General features: G+C 40.3%; 1 protein-coding gene across 4 annotated transcripts in view; it reads right to left on the bottom strand.

The window, feature by feature from the left end:
* Positions 1 to 26,937, bottom strand: part of KIF6 (kinesin family member 6) — a 271,652-nt gene that overhangs the window by 217,861 nt on the left and 26,854 nt on the right. For all 4 annotated transcript variants that reach the window (XM_054024404.1, XM_054024405.1, XM_054024406.1 and 1 more), the window contains exons 4-5: positions 20,260 to 20,407; positions 9,847 to 9,956 (exon numbers count right to left, since the gene is read on the bottom strand). In XM_054024404.1, coding sequence (XP_053880379.1) covers positions 9,847 to 9,956; positions 20,260 to 20,407 — 258 coding nt within the window. The remainder of the gene's footprint in view (positions 1 to 9,846; positions 9,957 to 20,259; positions 20,408 to 26,937) is intronic.

Raw genomic sequence — 26,937 nt, 5'->3', positions numbered from 1 at the left:
GTTGCCTTTTGGTTCCAGGGGTGAGATTAGAGAAAAAAGTGGTGAAACTCTCCCAAGTGCCATCCATTTGCCATCAAACTGAGACGCCATTCACAGCAGATTGTGCGGATCTTCATAATATAATCATTCCACTCTCTCTCTTTTTTATTTTTTAATATGTTTTGATTAGCAATGTAATAGCTAATTTAAATTATCATCAGAGGGCAGCTGAGTCACCACACCAGAGAAACGAATGGATCAGTTCATACTTCTTAGAGCTGTTGTTTCAGAGTGTCGACTGCACGCAGATCACATTTTGAAGATTTATTTTCATAATTATAATGCTGAGAGACTTAGGGCTTGTCTACATTAATATCTAATTCATGGCTAGTTGTGGAGAGAATTTACCCCACAATCACCTGCTGCACACTATCTGTGTGGACCCTGCTGATACTCATTAACAATTCATTAGCATGCTTTGATCTAGTCCTGTTTCAAAGTGGACTAACTGTTCATGTGGAAAAGCCCTTATTTATATTTTTAAATCAAAACAGATTATGCAGGAAAAATGCCAGAATCTAAAATTTAAAAAAAGAGTGTTAGCTTATTGACCTGGCCAAATTGGATCCCTGTCCTTGAACCACACATCAAGATCAAAAATTGTCCAAAAATGCTGCTCCATCCACCACAGCATTTCTGATATCCAGTCTTTTCTTTCTATCAACATAGCTAAAACATGTCAAAGGTCCTTATCTCCAGTCTTGATTTCTATTACCTCCCCCTCTCTGGCTTCACTGATACCTTCATTCCCCTCTCTTAAATGTATTCAAAACACAGCTACTAAGATAAATTTCCTTCCTCATCTTTCTGATTGTGTTCCCTCTTCCCCTGTCCAACATCCTCCAAATCTTCCAACTCCTTTTCCATAACATCAAGCTCAATCTCTTGTCCTCTACTTCCAGGCTCTTCAGAATTCTCAGCAAGAAAGAGCAGATACATAAAGATGGTCAGTCACCTCTTACCTTCTGCACTCTACCAATAATACTGGCCTTGACCACCTACTTATTAATTTCTCCCATTACTATTTCCATATTTTATTCCATACTCCCCCCTACAAATGGAATAACCTACTTCAAACTGATCCGTAAGCCCTTTCTTTTTTCAAATTCCTTCAAATTCCACCTTTCCCTTGATTGCCTACAAGAAATTCACCAACTAATAATGGCTGGATTGAAGGGAAATCACATATAGTCAATGTGTACTTCAGAAAAAACACAGAAACAAAAAAAAAAAGATATAAAATTGTACATATTTTAATTGTATCCCTCTTCCCAAACTTCATAAGTTTTTTGTCAACTTAGACAGTTCTCTCCATCCCTAAGCAAGGAACCAATGCCTCATGTCATTCAAGAGACCACTTCAGGATGACACGACATCATAGTGGGCTCAGATGGAAGTGACATCCAAGCCCTCCTTAGCAAAAGGGCCACTTGCCACAATAAATAAAAGACATATTTATAGACAGTAGTAGTGGAATGGTTAGATGGTGCATGCCTCACCTAGAAATATTAGCAGACTTCCTTGTTGATTGTTTAATAGGGTTAAGAAGGATGCCAGGACAGTGCTGCCCACAAATCTCACACTGACAAAGTCGTGTCAAAATAACATTGACTGTCTGCAACACTTATGTGATACGTACTGATTACATGGATACAGTCTGTTTCTATCTCTTTTAAAAATATTCATATTAATATATCAAGTGCTATCACTCTATTGAAAATCTTCTCACAGAAAAGGAATTTATAAAAGTTATACTGATCAGGGAAGATTTTTTTTGTTTTTTGTGAGAGTGGGACAAGAGGATTGTCAGAAAAACCTGGAGGTGTTTGTTGGATGAACTTGGATCTTTTGACCATTATCATCATTATTTAAGCACAAACAATGTGCAATGTGCCATACAATAATGCTGAAAAAAGAAGAACAGGAGTACTTGTGGCACCTTAGAGACTAACAAATTTATTAGAGCATAAGCTTTCGTGGACTACAGCCCACTTCTTCGGATGCATCCGAAGAAGTGGGCTGTAGTCCACGAAAGCTTATGCTCTAATAAATTTGTTAGTCTCTAAGGTGCCACAAGTACTCCTGTTCTTCTTTTTGCGGATACAGACTAACACGGCTGTTACTCTGAAACCTGACAATAATGCTGAGTAAAAGCAAGTAGGCAGAATTCCAGCCTACCATTCCCTTGAGAACTAGACTAGGAAAACAACTTACCTTCTGATGCTCAGTATTTCGGTTGGAAGGGATAATGAGACCCATGCCCTAGCATAAAGTACAGTCACAAGCACATGTAAAAGGAGACACAAGATGCTTATTGTTGGAGCAGTAATAGCTGTACTCCAGAGTACACAGTGCAATCCTGTCCCACCCCTAGCTCTCCTGCCCTACCCCACTAAGATGTCTACGAGCCTGAATGGGGCCAGCACCTGGTGATGGCTATATCAACCCCATATTGGCGAAACAGGGTACCTTGTTTTGAAGGGCCCTGCGAGTAGGACTGGCCTAGTTCTCCTATCCTCCCCACTCTTGCTGCTAGGCGAAGCGGCTTCTTGGTCTATCACCTCTAGGCAGTGCTTCCCCTGATATTGTCGCTAGGGGAAGTGGCCCCTTTAACTCTCGCCAGTAGCATCACACCCCGGAGTATCGCCAGCCAACCCCTGACACACCTCTCATCACTCAGACACAGAGCTTAGACTCAATAGGCATAACTTTGTCCTTAGAAAGCAATGTTTTACTGATAAAATCAGATTACATTCTGTCCTCAGATACTCCCATGCAAGTCCTGTATTGTACCATCTGAATCTAGAAAATGACAGACTGATCTGCAGTCTGTGACGTTATCTGATTAAACTATGACCATGCAGATCATTGTTGCTACCGCTGTTATATAATTGCAACAAATCTTGTACAAAATGTATCAAGTAAGGTGTTATAAAAAGGGTATGATTTGACAGTTATGATTATGCTATTAGTATGCATGTATCATTTTTGTATTTGAAATTATGAGTATTGGCTCTATACCTGGATTTCAAATGTTATAAGGTATTTAGTCTGCACATCTTGAAGAGACTATTCAAATTAAGTGGCTCATCAAGGAACATTTAACTCACAATGGAAGACGCCCACCTACCCTGCATGGACTTTCCTGTGAACGTGCTGTTTGAGGTATAGGTAATGACTTCTACTGTGACTAAGTGGAATTATGCATGGACATGCGACTTGCCCATGTGACTCCAAACACCATCTTGTCACCTGTGATTTTCCATTAGTTATGCCCAGTGCTTTGTTTGAAACAATGGGTTTCCCTCCACATGGCAGAAGCTATAAAAGGCGCTGGAAACATCTCCATTTTGTCTCTTTCCTGCTCCAGCCTCTGGACTATGAACTTATACTAATGGGAGCATTCTAACCAAGGAACTGAAGATCTTCCAATGATTTGGAAGCAACCAGAGACTTGACTTAAGCCAGCAGTTTATTCCATCACTGCTACAAGCCTGATCCAAGAACTTTGCAAATGTTGTATATATTTGATTCCTTTAACCAATTTTAACTCTCCCCTTTCTTTCTTTTTATAAATAAACCTTTAGATTTTAGATACTAAAGGATTGGTAACAGCATGATTATTGGGTAAGATCTGAGTTGTATATTGACCTGCATGTGTGTCTGCTCCTTTGGGATCAGAGGAACCTTTTATTTGATGAAATTGGTTTTAAAGAATCACTCATCTCTAAGTCTAGTGTTTTTGGTGGTGATACAAGGACTGGAATGCCTAAGGAAACTGCTGTTCTGACTTCTTGTTAGCCAGTGTGATGAAATAGAAGTTTACTTTTGTTGCTGGTTTGGTATCTCTCATAGGAAAATAACCTCTAGTTTTGGGGTGTATCTGCCCTATTTTTCAGCAGTTTGTCCTGAATTTGATATTCTCAGTTGTGACCCACGAAGGCACGGTTACACAGTCCATAGAGGTGTCTGACTGATTTTGATATTTTGAAACTGCTTGCTAAATGTCATGCATTGCTCTTTCTTGAAACAATGTGATTTGCCTGAATCATGTAGCTTACCTCTTGTAGAGTTTCTTTGTCCTCTTTAATGGGTACTTTGGGGACACTGATAGCCATATATTACGTCTTCCCCTTGTTGATGAATAAACCAATTTATTTTGCTGTATTAACCCAAATCTGGGCTTTTCTTCCATTAAACAATGTATTGAACTAAGCAGGACAATATCATCAACAAAAACAATGTCACCCTATTGTGCTTTATCATAGATCCATACAATTCCTCATTTGCCTTCTGCGGTCACTTTTCTTATGAGATGGTGTGACAAAGTTCCTCCTCTATCTTGGTGGGTCCTGCGCTTATTGGCGGATTTTCTTGCCGCAGAGATTCACCATGTGGGTTGGGGAACAGCCCAGAGACCTTCCCCTCTGGAAGAACCCACAGTCCAGGTCAATTGGGAGGTTTGGGGGGAACCCGGGCCCGCCCTCTACTCCGGGTTCCAGCCCAGGGCCCTGTGGACTGCAGCTGTCTATAGTGCCTCCTGTAACAGCTGCATGACAGCTACAATTCCCTGGGCTACTTCCCCATGGCCTCCTCCAAACACCTTCCTTATTCTCACCACAGGACCTTCCTCCTGGTGTCTGATAACGCTTGTGCTCCTCGGTCCTCCAGCAGCACACCCTCTCACTCTCAGCTCCTTGCCCCTCTTGCTCCCAGCTCCTCACATTCCCACCACAAACTGAAGTGAGCTCCTTTTAAAATCCAGGTGCCCTGATTAGCCTGCCTTAATTGATTCTAGCAGCTCCTTCATAATTGGCTCCAGGTGTTGTAATTAGCCTGCCTGCCTTAACTGGTTCTAGCAGGTTCCTGATTACTCTAGTGCAGCCCCTTCTCTGGTCACTCCGGGAACAGAAAACTACTCATCCAGGGACCAGTATATTTGCCCTCTACCAGACTCCTGTACCCCACTGGTCTGGGTCTGTCACAATAGTCAATAACCAGTGCAAACAATAGTGCAGGCATAATATACTGTTGCTTCTCTTACTTCACTCATACTTCCTTGTTTATTTAGTACACTGCTCCGCTACTGTAAAGTAAACCTTTCCAAAAAAGAACACAGGAATAAGATGAGTTGAGTGATTTCAGTAGTCACATATGGAGTCTCGCTTGATGATGCCAATGAGTTAATACTGTGATTTGAAGTAGTGGCTTCAGAAAAGGTGTCACTGACTGATCCTTCCTTATTTTGGAGAGATGGGTTAATAGATAAAATGAAGATATCCTTTTCTGAATGGGGAGGAATATTTCATGCTCTATGCTCAAATTAGCTCTTTCACATTCCAAGGTCTGGGTTAGTTCCAGTTGTAATATTTTTGTGGATTATATCAGATCCAATCTTTGAAAGAATGAATCAGTACCATTTATCCCCAATATCATTTCCTGTCTGGCTCTTCCTATTAGCATCCAGAAAAACATGGATTGTCAAACCTAGATATCCTGTTAACCTTTGGTGTGCAGTAGTAACAGACATTCATGGTGTAAACTAAAACATACATTGAGCACTCTTCATTCCAAAGGGATGAACTTTCTCGTGAAAGGCCTGACCTAATATTGTGAACCTCAGGAATTTTCAGTGTACTAAGAATTACTGGTATGTAAAAATATGGGTCTTGTATATCTATGGATGGTAGCCAGTCTCCAGATTATATAGCTTGTATAACCACTGAAAGAGGGAATGGCTGACGCACACATTGTTTAGCCTAGAATCAGGAGATAGCCTGTTGGTTTCTTTGCATTATAAACCAGATGGAAGAAAAACGGTCATTTACCCTGTGTGTAGAATTTTTTTCCTGTGGCTTCCTTTGTTAAGTGATCTATGAGTTCTTGTTATAATATTTAGTTTAGTTTTGTGTGTCAGCAGTCTGGTGAACCCTTAAACCTTTGGAGGGCAGTAGAGAAATAAACAGGATTGGGAACTCTTTTGAAGTAATTTCCAGTAGTCAGTGATTATGAACAATATTTTTCAAGACAAAAAATACTCTAGATTCCCCCAATGGAGCCTAGAGCCTAAATTCTGTACATTGATTGTGTGATGAGACAGGTAGTCATTATAGAGGTTTTGGGCAGTTACATCTTTTATTCTTAGTCTTTAGCCTTTCCCTTGTTATGGAATTTAGGGATTAAAAGAGTAGTTTATTCTGATCTATGCTTTAAGCAACCATGGCCTTCCTTGGAGGATTATGGGTTGTTGGAGGGGGGAGGTGTTCCCCTATGGGAGAATGTAATTTTTTTTTCAAATGCCCCATTATCATAGTAGATCTTATATTCTCTCTTGCCATCTACCAGGGGGAATCTAAGACATTTTCTAAGTCACTGATAATTTAAATGTCAGCCAGTAAATTATTTGGATGGTGGCCATTTGCAATTATTATTTTAGTTGTATAACAACATTAAGTGTCAGATTTAAATGTAGAAAAAAGAGGAAATGGTAAATCAAGACAGGTGTAACGTACATGTTAGCATACCAAGCAAAGCCAATTTTGTACCTACCATCTCCTTTTATCACTTTCTATTAGGTCTTCTTTTAATATATTTTTGTCAAAACCTGAATTCTTTTCTTTACATTCATTAGATGCTGCCCTCACATTTAGCTTTTCAAGCACTATCAGTGAGACAATTGTGCACTTTCCATGGTTTGTGTTTATTATGTTAAACTGAATGATCTTACATGTCATCATTCTGTGGTTATTCCTTGTGTTGAACTGGAGAGTGGCGTAATGTCATGAATAATATATGACTTGTTAGAATAAAGTCAGTCTTTTTCTTTGGTTCACAATGGTTCACTTCCTTCTCTAGGAATCTGTGGGTTGATACTACTTTCAAAACAAATGGCATATTTTATCGGCTTCTCTGATTCTTTGCTTCCTGTTAAAAAAATGACATATTTCTTCACCTCTTTTTTATTCCTGCTCATATGGGTGAATTTCACCTGAGTGCAGAGAGCCTGCATAAGGCTCTATATGACACCTAAACTCCACATCAAGGGCTTACATAGGGTTTAACTGATGTGTTAGGCATTGTGTGATCCTTCTGAAATGGGATGAACATCACCTTTCAGTTCTGAAGTTCCTCATTGGATACATTTTTTCTATCATACACCGCTACCTCGACATAACACGACCCGATATAACACGAATTCAGATATAACGCTGTAAAGCAGTGCTCCGGGGGGGGAGGGGCGGGGCTGCGCACTCCGGTGGATCAAAGCAAGTTCAATATAATGCGGTTTCACCTATAACGCGGTAAGATTTTTTGGCTCCCGAGAACAGCATTATATCGAGGTAGAGGTGTACTTGAATAGGTTTGTCTAGGATTTTTCTCTTCCCTAAATATTTGCTTATTATTGATCAGCTCCATAGATGTCCGGAGCAACTATAACTCTGAGGAAGTGAGAGAAGTCGCAAATGTTGAACATATCACAGATTTTACAAAAACTGCATCTAAGTTGTACACACATAAGGGGTAATTACTTGTGCAATGGCAAACTATACAAAATAATCATTTCCATGTGCAATAAATCATTTATGCACAATTTATACTCCTTTTTAGCCCTTAAAATGTAAGTATATATATTTTTAAAAATTATGAAAGCCTTGATAAGTTTGAAATAGCTCCTTCCATGTTGATGTGATCATTAGGTGAGTCTACCATTAAGATTTTTTTTTTAAATAAAAGATTCTTGATACAAAATAACCAAAGAAGAGCTTTAAAAATGTTGTCAAGTCTATTGCATAAATACTACTTTTGGGCCAATATAATGCACAAAACATGTTTAATAAATATGTATATAGTAAAATAGTTACTAATCTATCTTTGAAAAGTAGTTACTGTACAGCAAATAATTTGATTCTCTCTATATTACTCATACTGACATAAACTATTGTATATGGCTTACCGGGCAACTCCATCATCAATCCCAGTGTATTTCAGCCTTAATTCCACAATCAAATCTCCTTGTAATTTCAACTTTCTAACAATACCCTAATACCAGCCACAAGAGATTCTCTACTCTAGCTTAATCAAGATGCAAAATAGAAACCAGTTTTGATATTGTACAATTCATTACATACACTGAGAACTCAGTTTTTAATAGTGAACTCTCTTTTTCCAGGCACACCCTAGGCTACAAATAACTGTGCCCACAATTCAATTGGATAGCTATGTGATAGCATTTGCACCCCCCAACTAATTGCAGGCACAGACATTTTACACCTGCAAGAATGGACATCAGAATGAGGTTCTTTTCAAAATTAGACTCTGATTTGTCTGCAGAGTTTAAGAAACTGCAAATATATAACATGTCCCAAAGGTTTACCCCCCATGACTAAATACATAAATAATATGCAGTAGTACTTTTGGCCATAGAACTCAAAGCACTGTACAATGACAGGTAAGTATAATTATACCCATTTTCCAGAAGAGGAAAGTGGGACACAGAAAGGTTAAGAGACTTGACTACCTACACATCGAATCAGTCGCCTGACACCACTATCTGCTGGACTATGCTACCTCATAATGGAGGCAATGCATTCATAGCAATGGCTTTTTAAAAGATCCATATTTTATATGACTGATGAGGAACAACTCTAGGCTTTGCAGGATGCACTTTGTCCAAGGACAAATCTAAATTCTGCAGCAAAATCTCTAGATTCTGTGGCACTGGTGGAAATTTTATAGCGGTTTTACATGCATTTTAAAAAATGATTTATTTGTGTGTTAATATGAAAACAGGTAATGTATTTTGATATTGAATTGAATTTATGATGTTGCCAGATCTTCACGTTTCAATATGCCACACATTTTTTTACTGACAGCACCTAAGTTGTCCTATATCAGAGCCAACATTTCACTAAGATGTATGAGGCAGTTCACACTTTTCAGAGCTATTATTTCAGGCTAGCCGCAAATTCAGGAACTCAACAGTGCATTAGTTTACATTTAACTCCCATGTTCAAGGCTACCTTCACAACCACTATAAATTCCACAATCACATAACTGAAGAATATATGAGAGCTTTGACAATGCCACACCAAAAAAAAAACAAACCAACAACAGTGTTTCATGTAGCCTCCATATGCTCTTCAATACTGGGATAAATCAATTATCAAAACTGCTTACTCTTCAAATGTTGCAGAATGGGGTTTGCTAAACTGAGTTTAGGGTCTGTACTCAGCTCAGGCAAATGTTAATAGTGTACTAAATATTTCATCAGCAGAAACTGTACTTTGATGATCATCTGTTCTGAAATACTGTACTGCGTTTTGGAATCCCTCTTGGCCTTTATCTCCTTTACTATCACATTACATTCCACAAGGTCCAGCATTTAAAAAATAATTACTCCTGAAGGAAAGGCGCATAACTGAAATAGGTTTCTGTGTACTAGTTTCGAGGAATGCTGCCCTGTTCTATATGTCTTGTCACTCCTACAGCATAGGGTGAAGTGGATGAATTGTCACAAGGAAGAACAATTACTCCTTCTCTTTTCTTGTACTGGCTCCTGTGAACCTTTCCCCCCAATTATATCAGTCTCGAACACCTTCACCTTCAATTATTCTTATCCATTTTTCACAATGTCTATACATACAAAATATAATAATGGAAGCTTTTGAAAAAGTTGATAAAAATGAACTATTTTGAGTTAATTAAGTCTGAGGTCAGTATCATACAGTTTCAAAGGAAAACAACGAAACAGGGCATCTGAAAGTGATTTTTTTATTCCTGCTGATTCTTTGTAGTTTTGTTACTCACGGCAAATCTTCCAATCTGGAGGCTTCATGTCTTGGGTCCAACAGATCATAACCACATTCATTGTAGATTTCCAAGTAGGAAACATGGGTTGTGTACACTTTGCTGCTGTCCTGAATAGGAAAGAAAATTAAAAGGGCTATAAATAGCAGCCGAAGCCCTAGGGCAGATGGACAAATTTATCACTATAGCTTCCATGCTGCTTCCTCACCCTCTCTCTCCTTCATTTGCTGGATATGTTTTACATTTTCAATTCGTGACACTTTCAAGTTTGTCCATTGCCATATGCATGAAGACTTAAAAAAAATAAATAAAAAAGACCTATGCCCATGATTAGAAGCAAGTTCAGTCTGTTATTTTTTTTATTGGTTCCATATATCTAAAAAAGTCTGCATACACTTAGAATGCAGCAACTTGGTTACAGAATTGTGTAACATGCCATTTTTCACTTCTCTGACAAAAAACCATGTTACTATAAAGAGGTATACCCTCATATTATGGATAAAGAGATGATCCCTGCAAAAAAAAAAAAAATCAAAGATTTACTTCATTTTAGAAACTTCAGTGGCACATTGCTTTCCATGTTCTTTACCAAAATACCTAAACACTGCGTATGCTGTCAGCTATCCTTTGGAGCCCTACTTTCTTTCTGTATTCTGTATTGCCAGAATGTAAAATAATCCAACTGGTCTCTGCAGACAGAATTCTCTCCTCCCCCAAAGCCAAACAATGTAAACCTCAAAATAATGAACTGCAATTTCCAAAGTAAAAGTGAATTAATTTATTTAATTGGATGAAATCACTGGGAAAGCACTCATTATCACACTTACAGAGGCAGTTTTCTAATACAATGTGCTAATTTTATTTCAAAGGCTATCGTGAGACATGAACCTTTCATTGTCACTGCATAACATATTTCCAGGATGAGATTTTTATTGATCATGACAGAAGAGTGTTTCAGAGAAAACTGTTTTAAAAGACACATTATGGGTAGATGAAAAAAAATATCTGTATTATGTAATCATGGAGCTATGTAGATTGTAAGGGGAATTTCTGAACAGGAAAGTAAAAGGAGAAGCTATTAGAAATTGAGAGATCAATTTTCCACTTGGTCTATTCATAAGGAGCCTGTTGTGCCGTTATGGGCCTGAGCTGCCTAGAGACCAGTGCAAGTTAGAGATGCAAGTTAAGAGCAGCTCTAACTTACGTCACTGGAGTAAGATTCCCTGAGAAACAAAGTCCCTCTGCTCTATCATGCCCCCTTAGACGCAAGGTGAGAAGAGGTGCTGCTGGTTTAAGAACTAGTTATGACACCTCTGCCAGCTTTACAGCAACAGAGAATTCTTCTACAAAGGATGAATTCTCCTCTGACCATCAATAGGTACTTTAAGGCAATTTTGGACCATTTACACAGTGCAAACGGACTTAGCACACTGGCAAATCTGGCTTTGAATGATTAAAATGGTCCTGTTTTTGTCTTTTCACTTAATTTTTTTTCTTTTTTAATATTGTTATTTTTCAATGGTGTTTTACTAGCATGAAAAATGAGACAGAGATTGGGATTGGCATTGCAATTTACACAGGTAATAAATCTCCCCCAAGAGAGGTAATTTACATCATGGAAAGAATGGACGGTAAAGCAGATGTCACTTTCTATGGGTGTAATTCACTTTCATCCAGGGGCCTGTGAAAACCCTTTATGTCAGTTGAGCACCCACCATTTGAGCTTAGGTGTGTGTGGATGGAACTCACCTGCCATCATGAAAGGGGCATCTGTGCCTCTGGTGCACCATAGATGGTTTTTGGGGGCATGCTGGGAAGAGACCACTAGACAGGCACTTACGTGAATTTAATGGAAGAACCAACACATAGCTAAAGGCACAGCGGCAACTCTCTCAACCCATGGAGCTGCAGGCCTTTGCTGCATAGTGCTGTAGCCATATGCCTTATCACTTGGTTCAGTGGATTAACATTATCCTCCCTATTCCTCCTGAACCACTACCTAGATCCACACACAAGCCCATTTACTCCAGCTTTGAACGGGGAGAAGTGAATTTCACCCTGTATTAGTGAGATCCTTCACTACAGAGTCGACTGCATCCCTATTTGAAAAGCTAATTGCTCCTTGCAAATGTCTGCATACCAATACCTGTTTTACAAAGAAACCGCCTTAACAGAAACATGCCATGTACTGCTAAACACTTATGATGCCTCTGGGCTTCAACAGGAACCCTGAAGGTTTTAAAGAACAGGTTGGACAAACACCTGTCAGGGATGGTCCAGATTTACATGGTCCTGCCTCAGCACAGGGGGCTGAACTTGATGATTTCAACGTCACTTCCAGCCCTACACTTCTATAATTCTGTCTCCACAAGCTCCAATCCTGATAAACTACATTTCCTCTAATGATACTTCACCTTGCTTCTGAGCTACCTCATGAACCAAGAGGAAAATTGACATTTCACCACAAACATAGTAAAGAAACAATAACAAAGATATTTGTATAATATATTTTAAATATATTTAAATATACTTTTGACTAGTGCATGAATATATGGAAATTTCCACCTATGTCAGCTTTTTTGAAAGAGCCCACTATAAAAGACAAGAGGAAATAAGAGAAGAGGAAGGTATGGAAAGAGACAAAGATGAAAGGAAGAGAAACAAGAACAGATAAGGGAGGAAAGCAAAACACCCACACAAAAAGTAAAAGTGGCCAATCTGAGAGCAGAGAGGGAGCAGTGTCCCTAAATGTTTGGTTAGCTAATACTATGAAGCGCCAGTCACTTTAAATGCCAGAAACAAGTCTGAAAAATCAAATGTTCCTGCATGCACTCTTGATAGAACTAAATATGCAAATACTACAAATCAGATGGTTATTTCTTCATCCTACATTATTATTTAATCAGCACAGTATCAGACAGAGGAAGACAAAGTCCTAGTCTCAAGGAGTATTCTAGGGACTCCATCTTATACACCCTTACTCATGTAGGTGTTCATGTGACTAAAATCTACTCTTATGAATAAGGATTGGTAGGTACAGCTCTAAATACAGTACAAACATAATATGGAATGGCTGACCAGATGATAACCAGGACACGACAGTAAGCTATTTGATCAGCTTACCTATTTTCAAATACATTTCATTTTCACATTTGCACAAAGTTGCTAAATTAAAGAAATAAAGTTTAATTCAGTCATGGACCTTGTGGAGTAAAGAGGGACAAAGAACACATGAAGTCAGACAGACAATACACAACTTTTACTTTTATTTTCTTGGCTTTGCCTCACATGGTTGATGGAGTGGCAGAATGAATGACTTATATTGGTTCAAAATTAATATTACAGCATGTAAACAAAATTTCATTTCTCTTTTGGGGAACACTGATATAAAATTGCCAAGAATATTTAATTTATTTTTCTCTTGTACAGATGTAATGAGTGACTATCAGCATCACTCTCTGTCACAACCTCTTAGAAACCTGACAGTAATATTTATCTCCTCACTGATTTTGTTTCTGTCCAATGGGAAAGTAGATCATTTTTCTGTGTTTTGGTTGAAGTGAAAACTAACTTTTAGCAGAAGTTCTTACACTTTTGATGTCAAGGACCACTTCATAAGATCCTTCGATGGCCTCCCCACAATCCCCTACCTTATCCATGGCAACAGTGCTTGGTTCTCAAACTTTTTTCCCTTCTGTGGGTCACCAAAAATAATTCCTATTTAAGAGTCACTGACTTAAAAATAACTTTAGTACAGAATGAAAAGAAACCTGTTGCTTGCTGGTAGAACACATAATTTTAATTTCTTATCTAAACCATATAATAACTTTTCCAACTAAATCATTTTAGTTAAGATGGGAGAATGAAAAAGCAAGTTTTAAGCCACTCAAGATTTTTCTAGACTGTTTTTGTATGTCTAATGAAGCATAATGGGATGCTAATCTCCTTTTTTAAGGAGAAAAAAAAATCACCCAGATGAATAGGGTCCATACAATGTCCACTGCAACACTTAAGTCCCACAATGGCCCTCCTCTCTGAGGCGGGGAAGGAACAGGCTGAGCAGCCATGCAGACTTGGAGGGGTACTGTACTCTTTGCTTCTTACAGAGTGAGACTTTATGCCAGGCCCAAATAGGCTAGCACAATTGGGGAAGGAGCTACTGAATCAACATTTATGAGGTTACCTGGGTCCTGTGACAGGGTGCTGATCAGGAACTGCTGAGCAAGCCCTCTGTCACTCCAACTCCAAGTAAGGTAGGTGAATTGGAGCTAACTAGAGGAACCTGAGACTGATTGGCAGAGCCGGAACAGCTGCCAACCTGATTAGCCTGGGGCTATATACAGGCACAGAGCAATCAAGCAAGCGAGCAGAAAGGAAAGGAGAGAGGTAGCATGCCTCTCCTGGCTGTAAGAAAGAGAAGCCCCTAAGGCTGGGACCCCCAGCAATATGTGGTGAGAGGTGGTGGGTTTGCACTGTGTAAATAAACTGTACCAGTGACTGCTAAGCCAGGAGGTCTCTGAGTGATTTTTGGAACAGAGCAGAGGCAGGACTGAGGAGGGCCCTGCTACACCCTGTTACACATGGGGGCTTGTCCAAGATCCTGAGCCATTGCAAGAGTTTGGCGTCCCAGAGATGGAGGAGACCCTGCAGTGGCTGGTAAAGCAGCAGGCAGAAATGCAGAAGGCTATGCAAGGTTTTCAGCAAGTCCACCAAGTAGAGAGGCAGGCCTTGCTTACCTGGTAGGCCAAGCAGCAAAAGAGCCTGCAGGACTTTATATGGGAACAGACCAGCATCCAACAGTAGCTCCTGCAGAGGATGGTGAGCCCTACTGGGGAGGGGGGATGGCTCATGGGCACCTGGCCAAGGACTATGTAAAATGAGCCCCGAAGATGACCCACATGCGTTCCTCTGCATGTTCGAGCGCATAACCATGGGGGCTGGATGGGATAGGGCAACCTGGACCCTGAGACTGGCTCCCTACCTCGCTGAAGAAGCTCAAGTAGCCTATGTGGCCCTGAGCGAAGAGCAGGCCAGGAACTATAATGAGGTTTAGGAGGCCGTCCTAGATTGGGTGGGGCTGTCTTCAGAGAAATATCAGCAGAAGTTCCATTCGGCAAGGTGAACAGGGGGTTTGTGGCCCCCCGGCGTTTGCCCAGAGGTTGATGGACTGGGCCACCCGCTGGCTGAGACCCAGCATCCAGACAGTGGGGAAGATAATGGACGTGTTGGTCCTAGAAAAGTTTTTACAGAGCCTCCCTGAGAACATACAGGTATGGGTTAGGCATCAACCAAAGATGGAGGAGGGGGACCATGAAACTGAGGAATACGTGGAGGCTGACTTCCCCAGGAAAGAGGGGCAGCCCTACAAGGACATAGAGTCTGGGAAAGAGCCCAGAAAACCCTTGGCCAGAAAGGGCCTGGAGTGGAAGAGGCCTGAGGAGCTCCTCCAGGGGCCTGACCAATGACTTGTTGGCAGTGCAGGCAACCAGGACATAAAAAGGGGAACTGCCCGTACATGGAGAGTGAGTTCTGCAGCTGAACTGACGCTGGAGGGCAAGGAAAGGGACAGAAATTGTCCACCATACCTGTGATGGTGGGGAGGGTACCCCAGGGGGGCTTGGTAGATACGTCCTCAGCCTGCTTGCTTATCCAGCAGCAGCTAGTAAAGCCACACTGGCTGATTCCTGGAACCAGGATGGACCTTAAGTGTGTCCGCGGGGATACTAGACAGTGCCCTATTGCCCAGGTCCCCTCAAGGGCCAGGGCAAGTTTCAGTGGAAACGGGTCGGGGTAGTTGAAGGGCTGTTTTATCCAGAGGTGGTGGGCACAGACTGGGAACCCTTCCCAGGAGGGAAAGGAAGTGGTGGGAGGAAGTCCACAGTGGGGAAAAGGGGAGGTCCCCCGAAGAAGGGGGTGGAACTATCCAAGCCACAAAGCCTTGGTAAGGAGGGAGACCAATCTCCTCCAGAGAACAAGGTACAAACCCTTAAACAACAAAGCCTGAGGGGGGAAGGAAACAGGGAAGGAGAGGCATCCGGCCCAGGACCCTTACCAAAGGAGATGGAGCCCCCTTCAAGGCGACCCAAGGAGAAGGGACACAGGCCCCATGTGCCAGGCTTAGGGAACTGGAGGCCCTGGGTGTCCAGGGGCAGATAGAGATCAATCCCGAAACCCTGCCAGAAGGGAAAGAGGAAAAAGAGGGGGGACACCCATGGGGGTGTGAATGGTGTGAGGACCTGTGGGTAGCGGTAGACCTATGGGGGCATCAACCCCCTACACAATGTAACGTCTGTGGGTGGGGGATACAGGAACCCCACAGGGAAGACCCCAAGGGTCACCAGAAGGTGAAAGAACTCCCCCGCACTGCCCCATCCAGTAGAGAGAAGAGGGGATGGGCACGGATTAACTTGGCGGTTCAGTAAGGGGGGAGGGAGAGTGTGACAGGGTGCTGACCAGGAACTGCTGAGCCAGCCTTCTGTCACTTCAGCTCCAAGTAAGGGAGGTGAACTGGAGCTAACTAGAGGAACCTGAAACTGATTAGCAGAGCTGGAACAGCTGCCAGCCTGATTAGCCTGGGGCTATATACAGGCACAGAGGAAGGAGGCAAAGGGGATGGGGGAAGAAGCCAAAGAGTGGAAGGAGAGGGGTAGCTATCACCTCCTGGCTACAAGAAAGAGAAGTCCCTAAGGTTGGGACTTCCAGCAATATGTGGTGAGAGGTGGTGGGTTTGCACTGTGTAAATAAACTGCACAGGTGACTGCTGAGCCAGAAGGTCTCTGAGTGATTGTTGGAGCAGAGCAGAGGCAGGACCAAAGGGGGGCCTGCTACGCCCTGTTACAGGTCCAAAACTCATCCTAGGCTGGAATAGTAGCAACTCCACAGCAAGCCTGCAAATTGGAGGAATTGGCCCTCTAGCAGGGTCTTGGAATCTATTTCCACCCACATGTGCTTAGTTCCCTGCAAAAAGACTGAATATTCATACTTTGTGAAAAGAGGTATGAATTTCACACTCAAAAAATTAGGAAGCCCCCTTCAGAACTGTCACAGGGAGCCTCAAGAGCTTCAGGCATTATTGACATCATTCATGTTCCTCAGTTAATCAGTCCGCATTTCCGTTATACTATAAACATAGCATTTCAAATGTTAACTCCTCTGTAAAAATTTATGCAAGGCTGATCTATGGCATAAAAGGTCAGGCAAGATAAAAAAAAAAAAGTACGAAAATTAACAAGAATGAAATTTGGCAATTTTTTCTTATTAAAATACAAACAGGTGGCATAATGCCTTTGGCTATGGAGGCAAGCTTCCAACTTTCTTTGGTCACAAGTGAAATATATTGCAAGGTGTCCAACCTAGTGATTTCCCACAAACCCACCATTAACAAGCAGAGTATCTTGCATAAATCATAAGTGCCTGCGTTTCCTCATCTGTAACATGCAGAAAATGGTGCTTAACTTCCTTTGTAAAGCAGTTTAAGAACTATGGATGAAAAGTAATATAAAAGAACTAAATACTGGCAAGAATTATTAGAGATACCAGTTGTACTCCATAATTAAGACTGAGTAGTGTTTTTGCACTTAAAAGCAACGACTCAACCTCTCAGTATGAAAAATACAGCATTTAGTCCCCCCAAAATTACAGCATTTACTTTTTAAATACAGAATGATATTTCTATGAATTTACAAGTAAATCACTTAAATAATTTAGGAGTTAAAATTAATTTTAAAATGGCTTCTTTAAAAAATGTAGACATTACTGTCAGACTGTTGTTGTTGTTATTGTCCTGAATGAACTTAACAACAGAACAATGCAGATGCGTCAAACCTCCCATGTCGTTTAAACTCACTAAAATCTTGTGCATATGCTACAATGGAAGATTTTTAATTATGGGCAGATGAATGAGCCCGTTATTCTTCATAAATGAATGTTTCTTCTTCAGCAGAGGATGAAGAATAATGCTCTTTTACAGAGAATTCCCCAAGAACTGTCCACATGCATGTGCAGGAGAAAGCTGTGAGTGAAGGAGGCAGGGGAAAACTAGGGCATACACTCCAGCTTCTTTGTGATGCACTAGCAAAAACAAAGCAGCTGTAAACCCAGCTGGACTGGCAAGTATGCTGTCACTGCCATGCACTGCTCCCTTGTGCATAAGTAGCCAAGTGTACTGATGAAACTGGCCATAACATTTAAATTTTAAAAAATTGTTTAAGGTTAAGATCTTAAAATCATTGAAAATATCACTTGATAACATTCTTTGCGTTTCTTGTTTAGTGATCCTATATGAAATTTTAAATTTAGAAACCCATGTATATTACTAGAAAATGCTACATTAAGATTAAATGACAGTTGAAAGTACATATCATTTATAGAGTATATTTACTGTGATTGTAAACTCCTCAGGGTGTGGGCTGCCCTGGATGTTCTGGTTGTACAGAGCATAGTAAAGTGGGAGTCTGCTACCTGATTGAGGACTCTATTGCTACCACAATACAAATAATAAATAACAATATAAATAGTTTATATTGACATGTTACATGGATGTTGTACTTAATCCCAAAACAACACATTATAAACCCAGGAAATTCAGTTAAATTTAAACTTAAAAGAAATCCAAACAGAAATGCACAGTGAGGGCACCCAAACAACCTTAACTTCACTCTGCAGTGACACCATGCAAAACCATATGATTAAGTTTTTGTGACTGCAGATTGTATTATGCTGATTTTTAAAGACATATTAGATTGCTTCTTTTCGTCCCTTCATGTTGTCGCTACGGGGCTAAGGAAATGTTACTTGGGTGGCCTAACCAATTTTCAATAACTTGACATGGCTAGATTTCTTTTAAATTTAACCTTAACTCTGAATTAACTGGATTTATAAACACTAGATTTTCAAATAACTACAACATTTCTGTAATATATTTTACCTTAACTATCTAATATGTGCTCTCAGATGCAACTCCATCTTAATGTAGTTTTTTTCTGAGAATTATTATTAGGGGCAGCCTCTGCTCAGGAAAAACTCAGAAATGGAGTAACAGATAAGGTTAGAAAAAGGGGTAGAGTAGGAGTGGTGAATCAGAAGGAGATTCGAAAGTAAGAGCACAGGGAAGAGATGGAGAAATTGTGTAAACCTTTCATTATTTAATATTAACCACTTTTTGTCTTACACTGAAACCAAATCCATGGTCTCTTCACACAAAGAACTTCCACTAGCTTCAATAGAAGTGCTACATGTGGAACATCTGCAAAACTGGCTCTATGAGTACAATTTACTACCTTTGAAAGTATTCTACAGACAATTTTTAACTAGTCTTTTAGGTCTAGATACCTTTTAAAGCAGATCTAAAGACACTATTAAAAAGTTAAATATTTAACAGATGGCATACAAGTGCATTATGAGAAAAATGCATTATGGGCAAAAACTTTCATCACATCTTTTTACTATTTACAGCTTTACTTGTTCATGTGGCATACATGTGTAGCTACGCCGAGAAACTTGCATAATGTCTGCCCACTCTATGCCAGACTTCAGGCAGGGAATGAGCCTCTTACTCATATTAGCATGTATAAGTATATTACATACATATTTAAAGTTAAAGAAGAGACAAACATACAAAAAGGATTATTGTGGTTGGGATGTCTTTGCTTTTGAAAAATTAAACTGGCTGAGATATTGAAATTTGAAACTATTTTCCCACTATATTTTATTAAATAGTTGTGATTATGGATCTGTGATATTTAAGTGGTCATACTATACTGTGACCATGCAATTAACATGGATTAGTACAATCTAGTAAAATAATCCTGTTAAGTAACCTGATTTTTTAAAGACCTTCAATAAAGTTTATCCAGTAAAATCAAGTTGTATTATGAATTTTACAAATATTGTACTGCATAAAGTTAATATTATGAGCTTCACTCAAACATACGAAAAGCAAGGTAGTTCAAATGATGGGTGAAAATACTGGTTGATGGTCAATCTTTTATTTGCTCTTCTTGGCCTAACGTTATATAGGATTATGAATTTTCATACTTCATCTGTGCATTGCAACACTTATCATAGGCATAATACAGTTGATGCTGTCACAGCCAAATATTTGATCAAACACCAAGCCTGAATGTGGTACTCTCAAAAAATAAGAAATAGGAATAATTCCAATGGTGTCCACTATTTTTCAGTGCCTGGCAACAACCTGGTCATCCACCACTCATGATGACTTTATGGTAAGGCTACAGTGTCAGGCTAGATTTCACCACTAATATTCATTTCTTTCGTTTGGTGGGTTTAAGTCAGGACTTATTGTAGCATTACCACTAAGATTGTTTCCTGTGATTCAATGCAGTATTAGTAAATCAGACTTTTTTTTTTTTTTTTTTTTTTTAAAGAAAATGAAAGGACAAAGATCTGTACCTTCTCCAACTGCTGAAAAATGTAAGACAGAGTCCTGGGAATGATGCCTCGATCACTGTAACGCTCTGCTCCCCCAGTGATGGTAAAAGTCTTGCCACTGCCCGTCTGTCCATATGCAAAGATAGTGCCATTATATCCTGCTAGAGCACTAAAAAAATGAAGGAATAGATAACATGTTGTATACAGTACCTTTTCCATGGTTATCTCTTATAGCTTCATCAAGAACCTGATTCAATGCCCATTTGTAGTCAAAGGGAATATATCAATTGTCTTCGGTGAGCATTTGGATCAGGCTCAAACAAATTTATTTTAGATCAGATGGAGTTTCAAGATTTTCATGACCTGAATAGAAAGCAATGATGTTCTGACTCATTCCATAATTAAATATCAGAGTTACCATTAGATTCTAACAATGTTTATTATTATGTACATACTTTTCGTGTGCCTATCACCATAGTATATCACTGTAAATGAAGAGTTGGTAATGGGCTATAGAGAATCTTTAATCTCTAAACCAACCCATCCTGAATCCAGTCGCTTGGTGGTGACTAAAATAGGCAGCACATGATAGCCATTCAATTGCCTGTGTGAAGTGAGTTTGATGGTCCCAGTCCAGTTTCTAGTGGAAAAGTGTGCAAATCACAAAAAAATCACAACCATCCCGGTTAATCTTGTTGACTGTCTCAGCAGAGAAGCCAAAAAGCCAATTGTCCTCTTATCCTTAGACGTGGTCCCACAAAGTCAGGGCTAAAGCACATTGAGGTGCCAATGTGTTTAAAGCTCCCATTGCTGCTGTCCATACTGTGCTTTATATGTGCATAAATAAGAAACATAAGCCTCCAGAAATATCAATCTGCACTTTTAATGAGTGCTTACCACAGAGATTGAGTTTTAAAAAAAATGTTGGAAGGTTATCAGAAGAATTAAATTCATGATCTGGTAGCCCAGTAGCACAGCATCAGTTTGGGAGCAAGCTAGATGCCTCGCTGGCTATACTGTGAGGCAGTTAAGACAGTTTTCCTGCCCTGGAAGAGAAGAGAACCCATGAAATAATGTGGAGGCACTGAAGTGTCCCACCCATCATAACTCGGTCCTCCACAGGTGGCCTGAGATCCCTGGGTTTTCCTCATGCTCCTTACAACATCCACATATTTGGAAGGCTAAGCTTACTGTCCCCCCTCTCCCAAACTGAACAATGTGTAGAAAATTCCATTAATATTTCTAATAATGCTCATCATTATGATATCTCCCCATATACAGCACAAGATGGTCCTTTGTTTTTACAAGTTTCTCTTGGGCAAACTAATCTAGATGTAAAAGCAGATCCAGTGACACATATGGACACTCTTTTAGGGAAAGTAAGTACGTCCAAAACTTTAGGGAAACAGTAACGAATCAGAAAACAGTTAATAGATTCTATTCTACTCAGGTTCTTATACTGTATCACTCAACAAGGTATCCTAGTGCCTTCCAGAAGTGCATTGTGACAGGACTAGCAGTAGTCATGTGTTGGTCTCTCTTTTTCCCTTCCTTTCCCCAGGGAGGAAACTGTGTGTGGATTTTTTTTTTAAAATTGCTTATGTTATTTATTTTTATGAGTGAAGAGTAGATCAAGTTTGCAATTGGAATGAAAAGTGATGAGTGTTGTGGTGGTTCATGGATCCTAAAGGAGTTCTTTCCACAGTCTTGGACTGGCTACAAAGAAGGCTCTTGTCTCCTCCATAAATGAAAGTTACCATTATGATAGACCAGGGGTAGGCAATCTACAGCACGCGTACCAAAGGTGGCATGCAAGCTGATTTTCAGTGGCACTCTCACTGCCCGGGTCCTGACCACCAGTCCAGGGGGGCTCTGCATTTTAATTTAATTTTAAATGAAGCTTCTTAAACATTTTAAAAACCTTATTTACTTTACATACAACAATAGTTTAGTTATATATTATAGACTTATAGAAAGAGACCTAAAAACGTTAAATTGTATTACTGGCATGCGAAACCTTAAATTAGAGTGAATAAATGAAGACTTGGCACACTACTCCGAAAGGTTGCCGACCCCTGTGATAGATAGTTTTATTGTGCCAGAGGAGCAGACTTCTTGATGATGGTCCTCATTCTGGAACTTTAGGCAATCTTTAAGGTAAAGCCTGGGCTCAGACCCTTAAAAATCTTGAAGATAACGACTGAAACTTGAATTCGACACAGTATTTTAGGGGGACTCATTGTAGTGAGATGACAATGGACCTTGCATACTTCCAGAATCCTGTGTTGCTGTGGAGGTGCACTGCTGAACTCCGTACTAATTGTAATTTACCCTGGAATAACTGTTTCATGCTCAGGTAGACTGCACTGCTGTTGTCCCACTAAGAGGTAGTCAAGGCACATATTAATAAGGCTGGATCACCTTTTGAAAAGTTAGGATGCACTCTCCTAGGTAAATGTAGATGATAGAATGTGGACACTGCTATGTGAGAGTTTAGGTCAGTGATGAATCCAAGAGTCCAATGATGGCACACAGTCTCCTAGTTAGCTGTCAATGGCAGAACACATCACTCATGAATCCAGGAACATTCCCAAACTGCAAACTGATTTGACTGGGAGACTGCACTGTGGCTGGAAACTCGTCTGCCAACCATAACCACCTCTGTCATATTTGAATGTAACTTCAACCAACTGTTCTTCATCCATAAATTGATTTTGATCAAGCACTGGACAATCATGAGAACAGTGATATTAATGTATATTGTGAAGGACAGATGGAGCAGTGTGTCATCCCACTTCCATGATCAACTGAGACATTTTTTATTAATGAATTGAGATAATTTACATGATATGAGAGTATGTATTTGAAGGTTTCTGGTCTTGGTTTTGTTTGCAGAGAGAGATAGTTTTAATACAACGAACAAAGAGCATTCCCTTTAACTATGGTGATCTGGATTTCATTACTGATAAGGTGTTATAGTTTGATGGAACTATTTGTATATGAAAATATGGCTAATGGATTTTTTATTAATACATGGCAAACATTCCTTCACTACTTTCCAGCAGAGAGTCATATTTTTTGTTAAATAAGACCTTGAGGAGGGAATGTCTGAGATATAAATACAAGTTTTGGTTATTTGCCCAGCCCTCCCTGAGATAATATATACGTAGGTATATAGATATATGTATTATGCTTTTCTTTTCTCAATTTCATGTATACATTTTTAAAGTCTGTATTGATTTTACTGAGTATATTTAGTTATATGTTTTGTTTGTCCAAGTTTACCTTGGGGGTAAAGACTTAAGACTATTTTTGCCATTTTTAAATTCATTTCAGATTAATTACGGTAAACTGCCCCAGAATATTCCTGGAAAACAAGTACTTTGCTACCTGCTGTATATCAGCTCCTATATTCTATGGTGATAAAATATAAATACCCAAGGCAGAAATTATGGTCATTACTTTGTATTTTCACTTTTCTGTAAAACAGATAATTGGAAACAATCACCCAAAAGTAGTTAAAAATAGAAACTGGATAAGTATTCAGCCTACTTTTTACTACAATATTCATATGGCCAATTGAACTAGGACTCAGCAGTCTGCATTTGACAGGACAGATTATAAAATCTCTGGATTCAGGAATGCCAAATTCCTCTTTTTCCTTTCAGCAACTGTAGTTTATAAAGATTTGCTCTAGCTTTATACATCTCAAAACGTTTTTCCACAATTCAAACTCCTCTTACAATAAATTCAAAGGGAGCAATAAAAGGGATAAATTAATTAGGGAAGAATTATCCTCCTGATAAGATTTATCAGACCCCAAAAGTAGATTTAATTAATTTAGTCTAAAGACCCTACCAACTTTGCATAAAGGAAAAAGGGCAAAAATATTCTTGTGCATTTTTTGTTTATAGATAAAGTGATAAGGCAAGATAAGAAAAAATGTTTCTTTCTTGTCTAAGAGGAAGGGACCATGTATAGATAGGCTGCTGGTCTGGCACCATGAGAGATGCAAAGGGTCTCCAACTTAATGAAGCTTATTTGAAAACCTGAGAGGTTGCCAAATTGCTCAGTTTAATCCACTAAACTAGGATATCAAAGAAAAACAAACAGAAGTATATTGACAGCAACTACAGCCAACATCTGCTCCCAATGACCAAAAATACCCCATGAAGTCAGGGAATAGCTAGATTTTAGCTTCCAGATGTTAAAAAGCCAATACAAACAGCATCAAGGTTAGAAAACGCCTGATCCATCTACTCTAGGAATTTGCAGAGTACCTATCAACACAGTATCTGAGTGCACAATACAATAATGGTGAATAACAGAGCTGCCCTTAAGTGAATCTGCTTCTTGTCTCTTCTAGGTTTGGGATCTTACTGATCTTCCTTCCTTTCCTGTTCTTCTTCACAGTTGTTGTAGTTCCCTAACGTCAGTTATTGTGCTGCGGCGTCTGCAAAAAGGTGTAATTTGCAGTGTATTCTGGATATGATCACACTTAGCCTTATAGTATTATCTTCCCCTGGTGTCTTTTTTGCTCCTGGGGGAATTCTGCACCACTGCACATGCGCAGAATTTATGTACCCCACAGATTTCTTTGCTTACCCACAGAAAAATGACTTTCTGATGGGGAAGCAAAGGGAAGCCACAAGAGCAGTCATACGACCCTCCCCAACAGTATGTTTCGAGTGCCCAGGGCAGCAGGCAGAGAGGTAAATCACTGTGGGGCAGGGGGCAGGACAGGGGAAGACCCGGCTGGTGGCTCCTACCCTGCGCCGGACTCAGCTGCTAGTCCCAGCTGGGTTGGAGAGGACGGGACTTCCTCTTCCTCTTCCCCTGCATGGCATGTCAGACCCATCCCCAGCTTTCTCCCCCAGCTGTAGAAAGCTCTGCAAACTTTCTGCACCCATCACTCCTCAGCTGCAGAGGGAGGGATCACTTTACAGGGAGCTGCTCCCCCATCCGCCCAACCCCCATGCATCCAGACCCCCTCATACCTAGACCCTCCCGCTGAGCCTCACCGACCTCACCCACCCACCCAGAACCCACCTGACTAGCCCCACTCCCTCTGCACCTGGACCACGCCGACGAGCCACCCAGTTCCCCACCCTACCGAGCCCCAACCAGATGCACCTGGATCCTCACCCCACTAAGCCCAACTCCCCCAGCATCTGGATCCCTCCCACTGATCTCCCCAGATCCCCTTGCTGAGCTCTATCCCCCCACACTCAGACCCCCCTGCTGAGCCTCAACCACCTTTTACCTGGACCCCCCTGCAGAGTCCCATTACCCATTACACCCAGAATCCCCCAACAAGCCCCTGTGCATCCGGGTCTCCCCTGCACCTGGAAGTGAAAATGTGCATACAAAACCTTGGTACACTCAAAAGTGTGCATAACAGTCAAGGACACTTTTGAAAACGTGGCCAATTATTTCTCTCTGCATTATTTAAGATCTATAAGGAACTATAGGATATAGGTCTAATCTTGCTAATCCATACTCCTGCTAAATAAGGACTATTTGAAATCGATGAGACTGCTGTGTAATTTGGCAATGAATCTGACCTAGTAATTGTTAACATAATAAATGCTACTTAGGGATCAAATGATCTTTGTTCATTCAAAAACGCTGTATCTTCATTTTCAAAGTAAAAATCAATTCCCAAATTGCTTACTTAACCTGCATCTTGTTTTAGTTTGTTCTTCAGCGAGCAAATTCTAAATTTAAACTGTAGCTGTATAAGCTTGTATATGGGCCCTTAGAAGATGGGCAAAATAAATGGTTATTTGCTGAACATAGAATACTTGAAAAGTCCAAGGTATGAAATTTTTTTTTCAACATTAAGGTATACAATTTATTAATTTAACAACAAATTATTAAAGAAAAATATGTAAGAGGGAGAATGCTTCTCTAAACATTTCAGCAGTACTGTGCCAGTCAGTGTACAACTTTCTAAAGAAAAGGAGGCAACACTTAGTGTTAGTGCAGGTGAAAGGCCTTTGTATGTATACAATGCACTCTAGGCCCATGCCCTGACTCAGGTCTGGGCCCAACCCCCCCTTCTGTCCACACAAAAATCAGTTCGACTCAGATCAGCAAGCACTCAGAATCCAGGTCCTAGGACCCTACTAATGGTGCTGGGTCAGAGCCTGAGTCCTGCTGGAACTCTGAATTAAGCCCTGTCATTTCAGCAGTGTGGATACAAGTCAGAAGGTCTGCGTACTGCAGTTTGAACATGTTAACTTGGGGCTGTAGATGCTACTGGGTGGCAAGGCACCTAAAAGTTAGGTGTTGAAATATTTAGTCCTTTTGTGAATCTATCCCTAAAAAGTAACCACAACATCTCATTCAACTTCAAAGGTGGTGGCTGTAGATGGACGCTGCAACCCAAAAATTTGATAGTGCTATCTGGGAAGGGGGCACAGCCAAGATGGATTTCCTTAGAAGTTTCCACCAGAGGGACTCCTGAAGACCTCAGCCACAAACTAAAGCGGTCTCCAAAAGAAGCAGAAACATCAAGGGAAAACAGTAGGGAAACACCAACAGACCTCCCTTGGAGCGAATATCCAATTTTGCAGGAAGCTAGGCTAGCACAGGGACGTGTAATGTGCATCTCCTTGCATTAACTTCAATTATTCTAGCTCCCAAAGATTTGTCTAGATAATTAATCCTGAACTAGTTAGACTGGCCTGGTTATTA

The sequence above is a fragment of the Malaclemys terrapin genome, chromosome 3 (genome assembly GCF_027887155.1).
Source record: "Malaclemys terrapin pileata isolate rMalTer1 chromosome 3, rMalTer1.hap1, whole genome shotgun sequence".
Taxonomy (NCBI): Eukaryota; Metazoa; Chordata; order Testudines; family Emydidae; genus Malaclemys; species Malaclemys terrapin.
The sequence above is the reverse complement of the archived record's forward strand: the minus strand, read 5'-3'. Positions and strand labels throughout refer to the sequence as shown.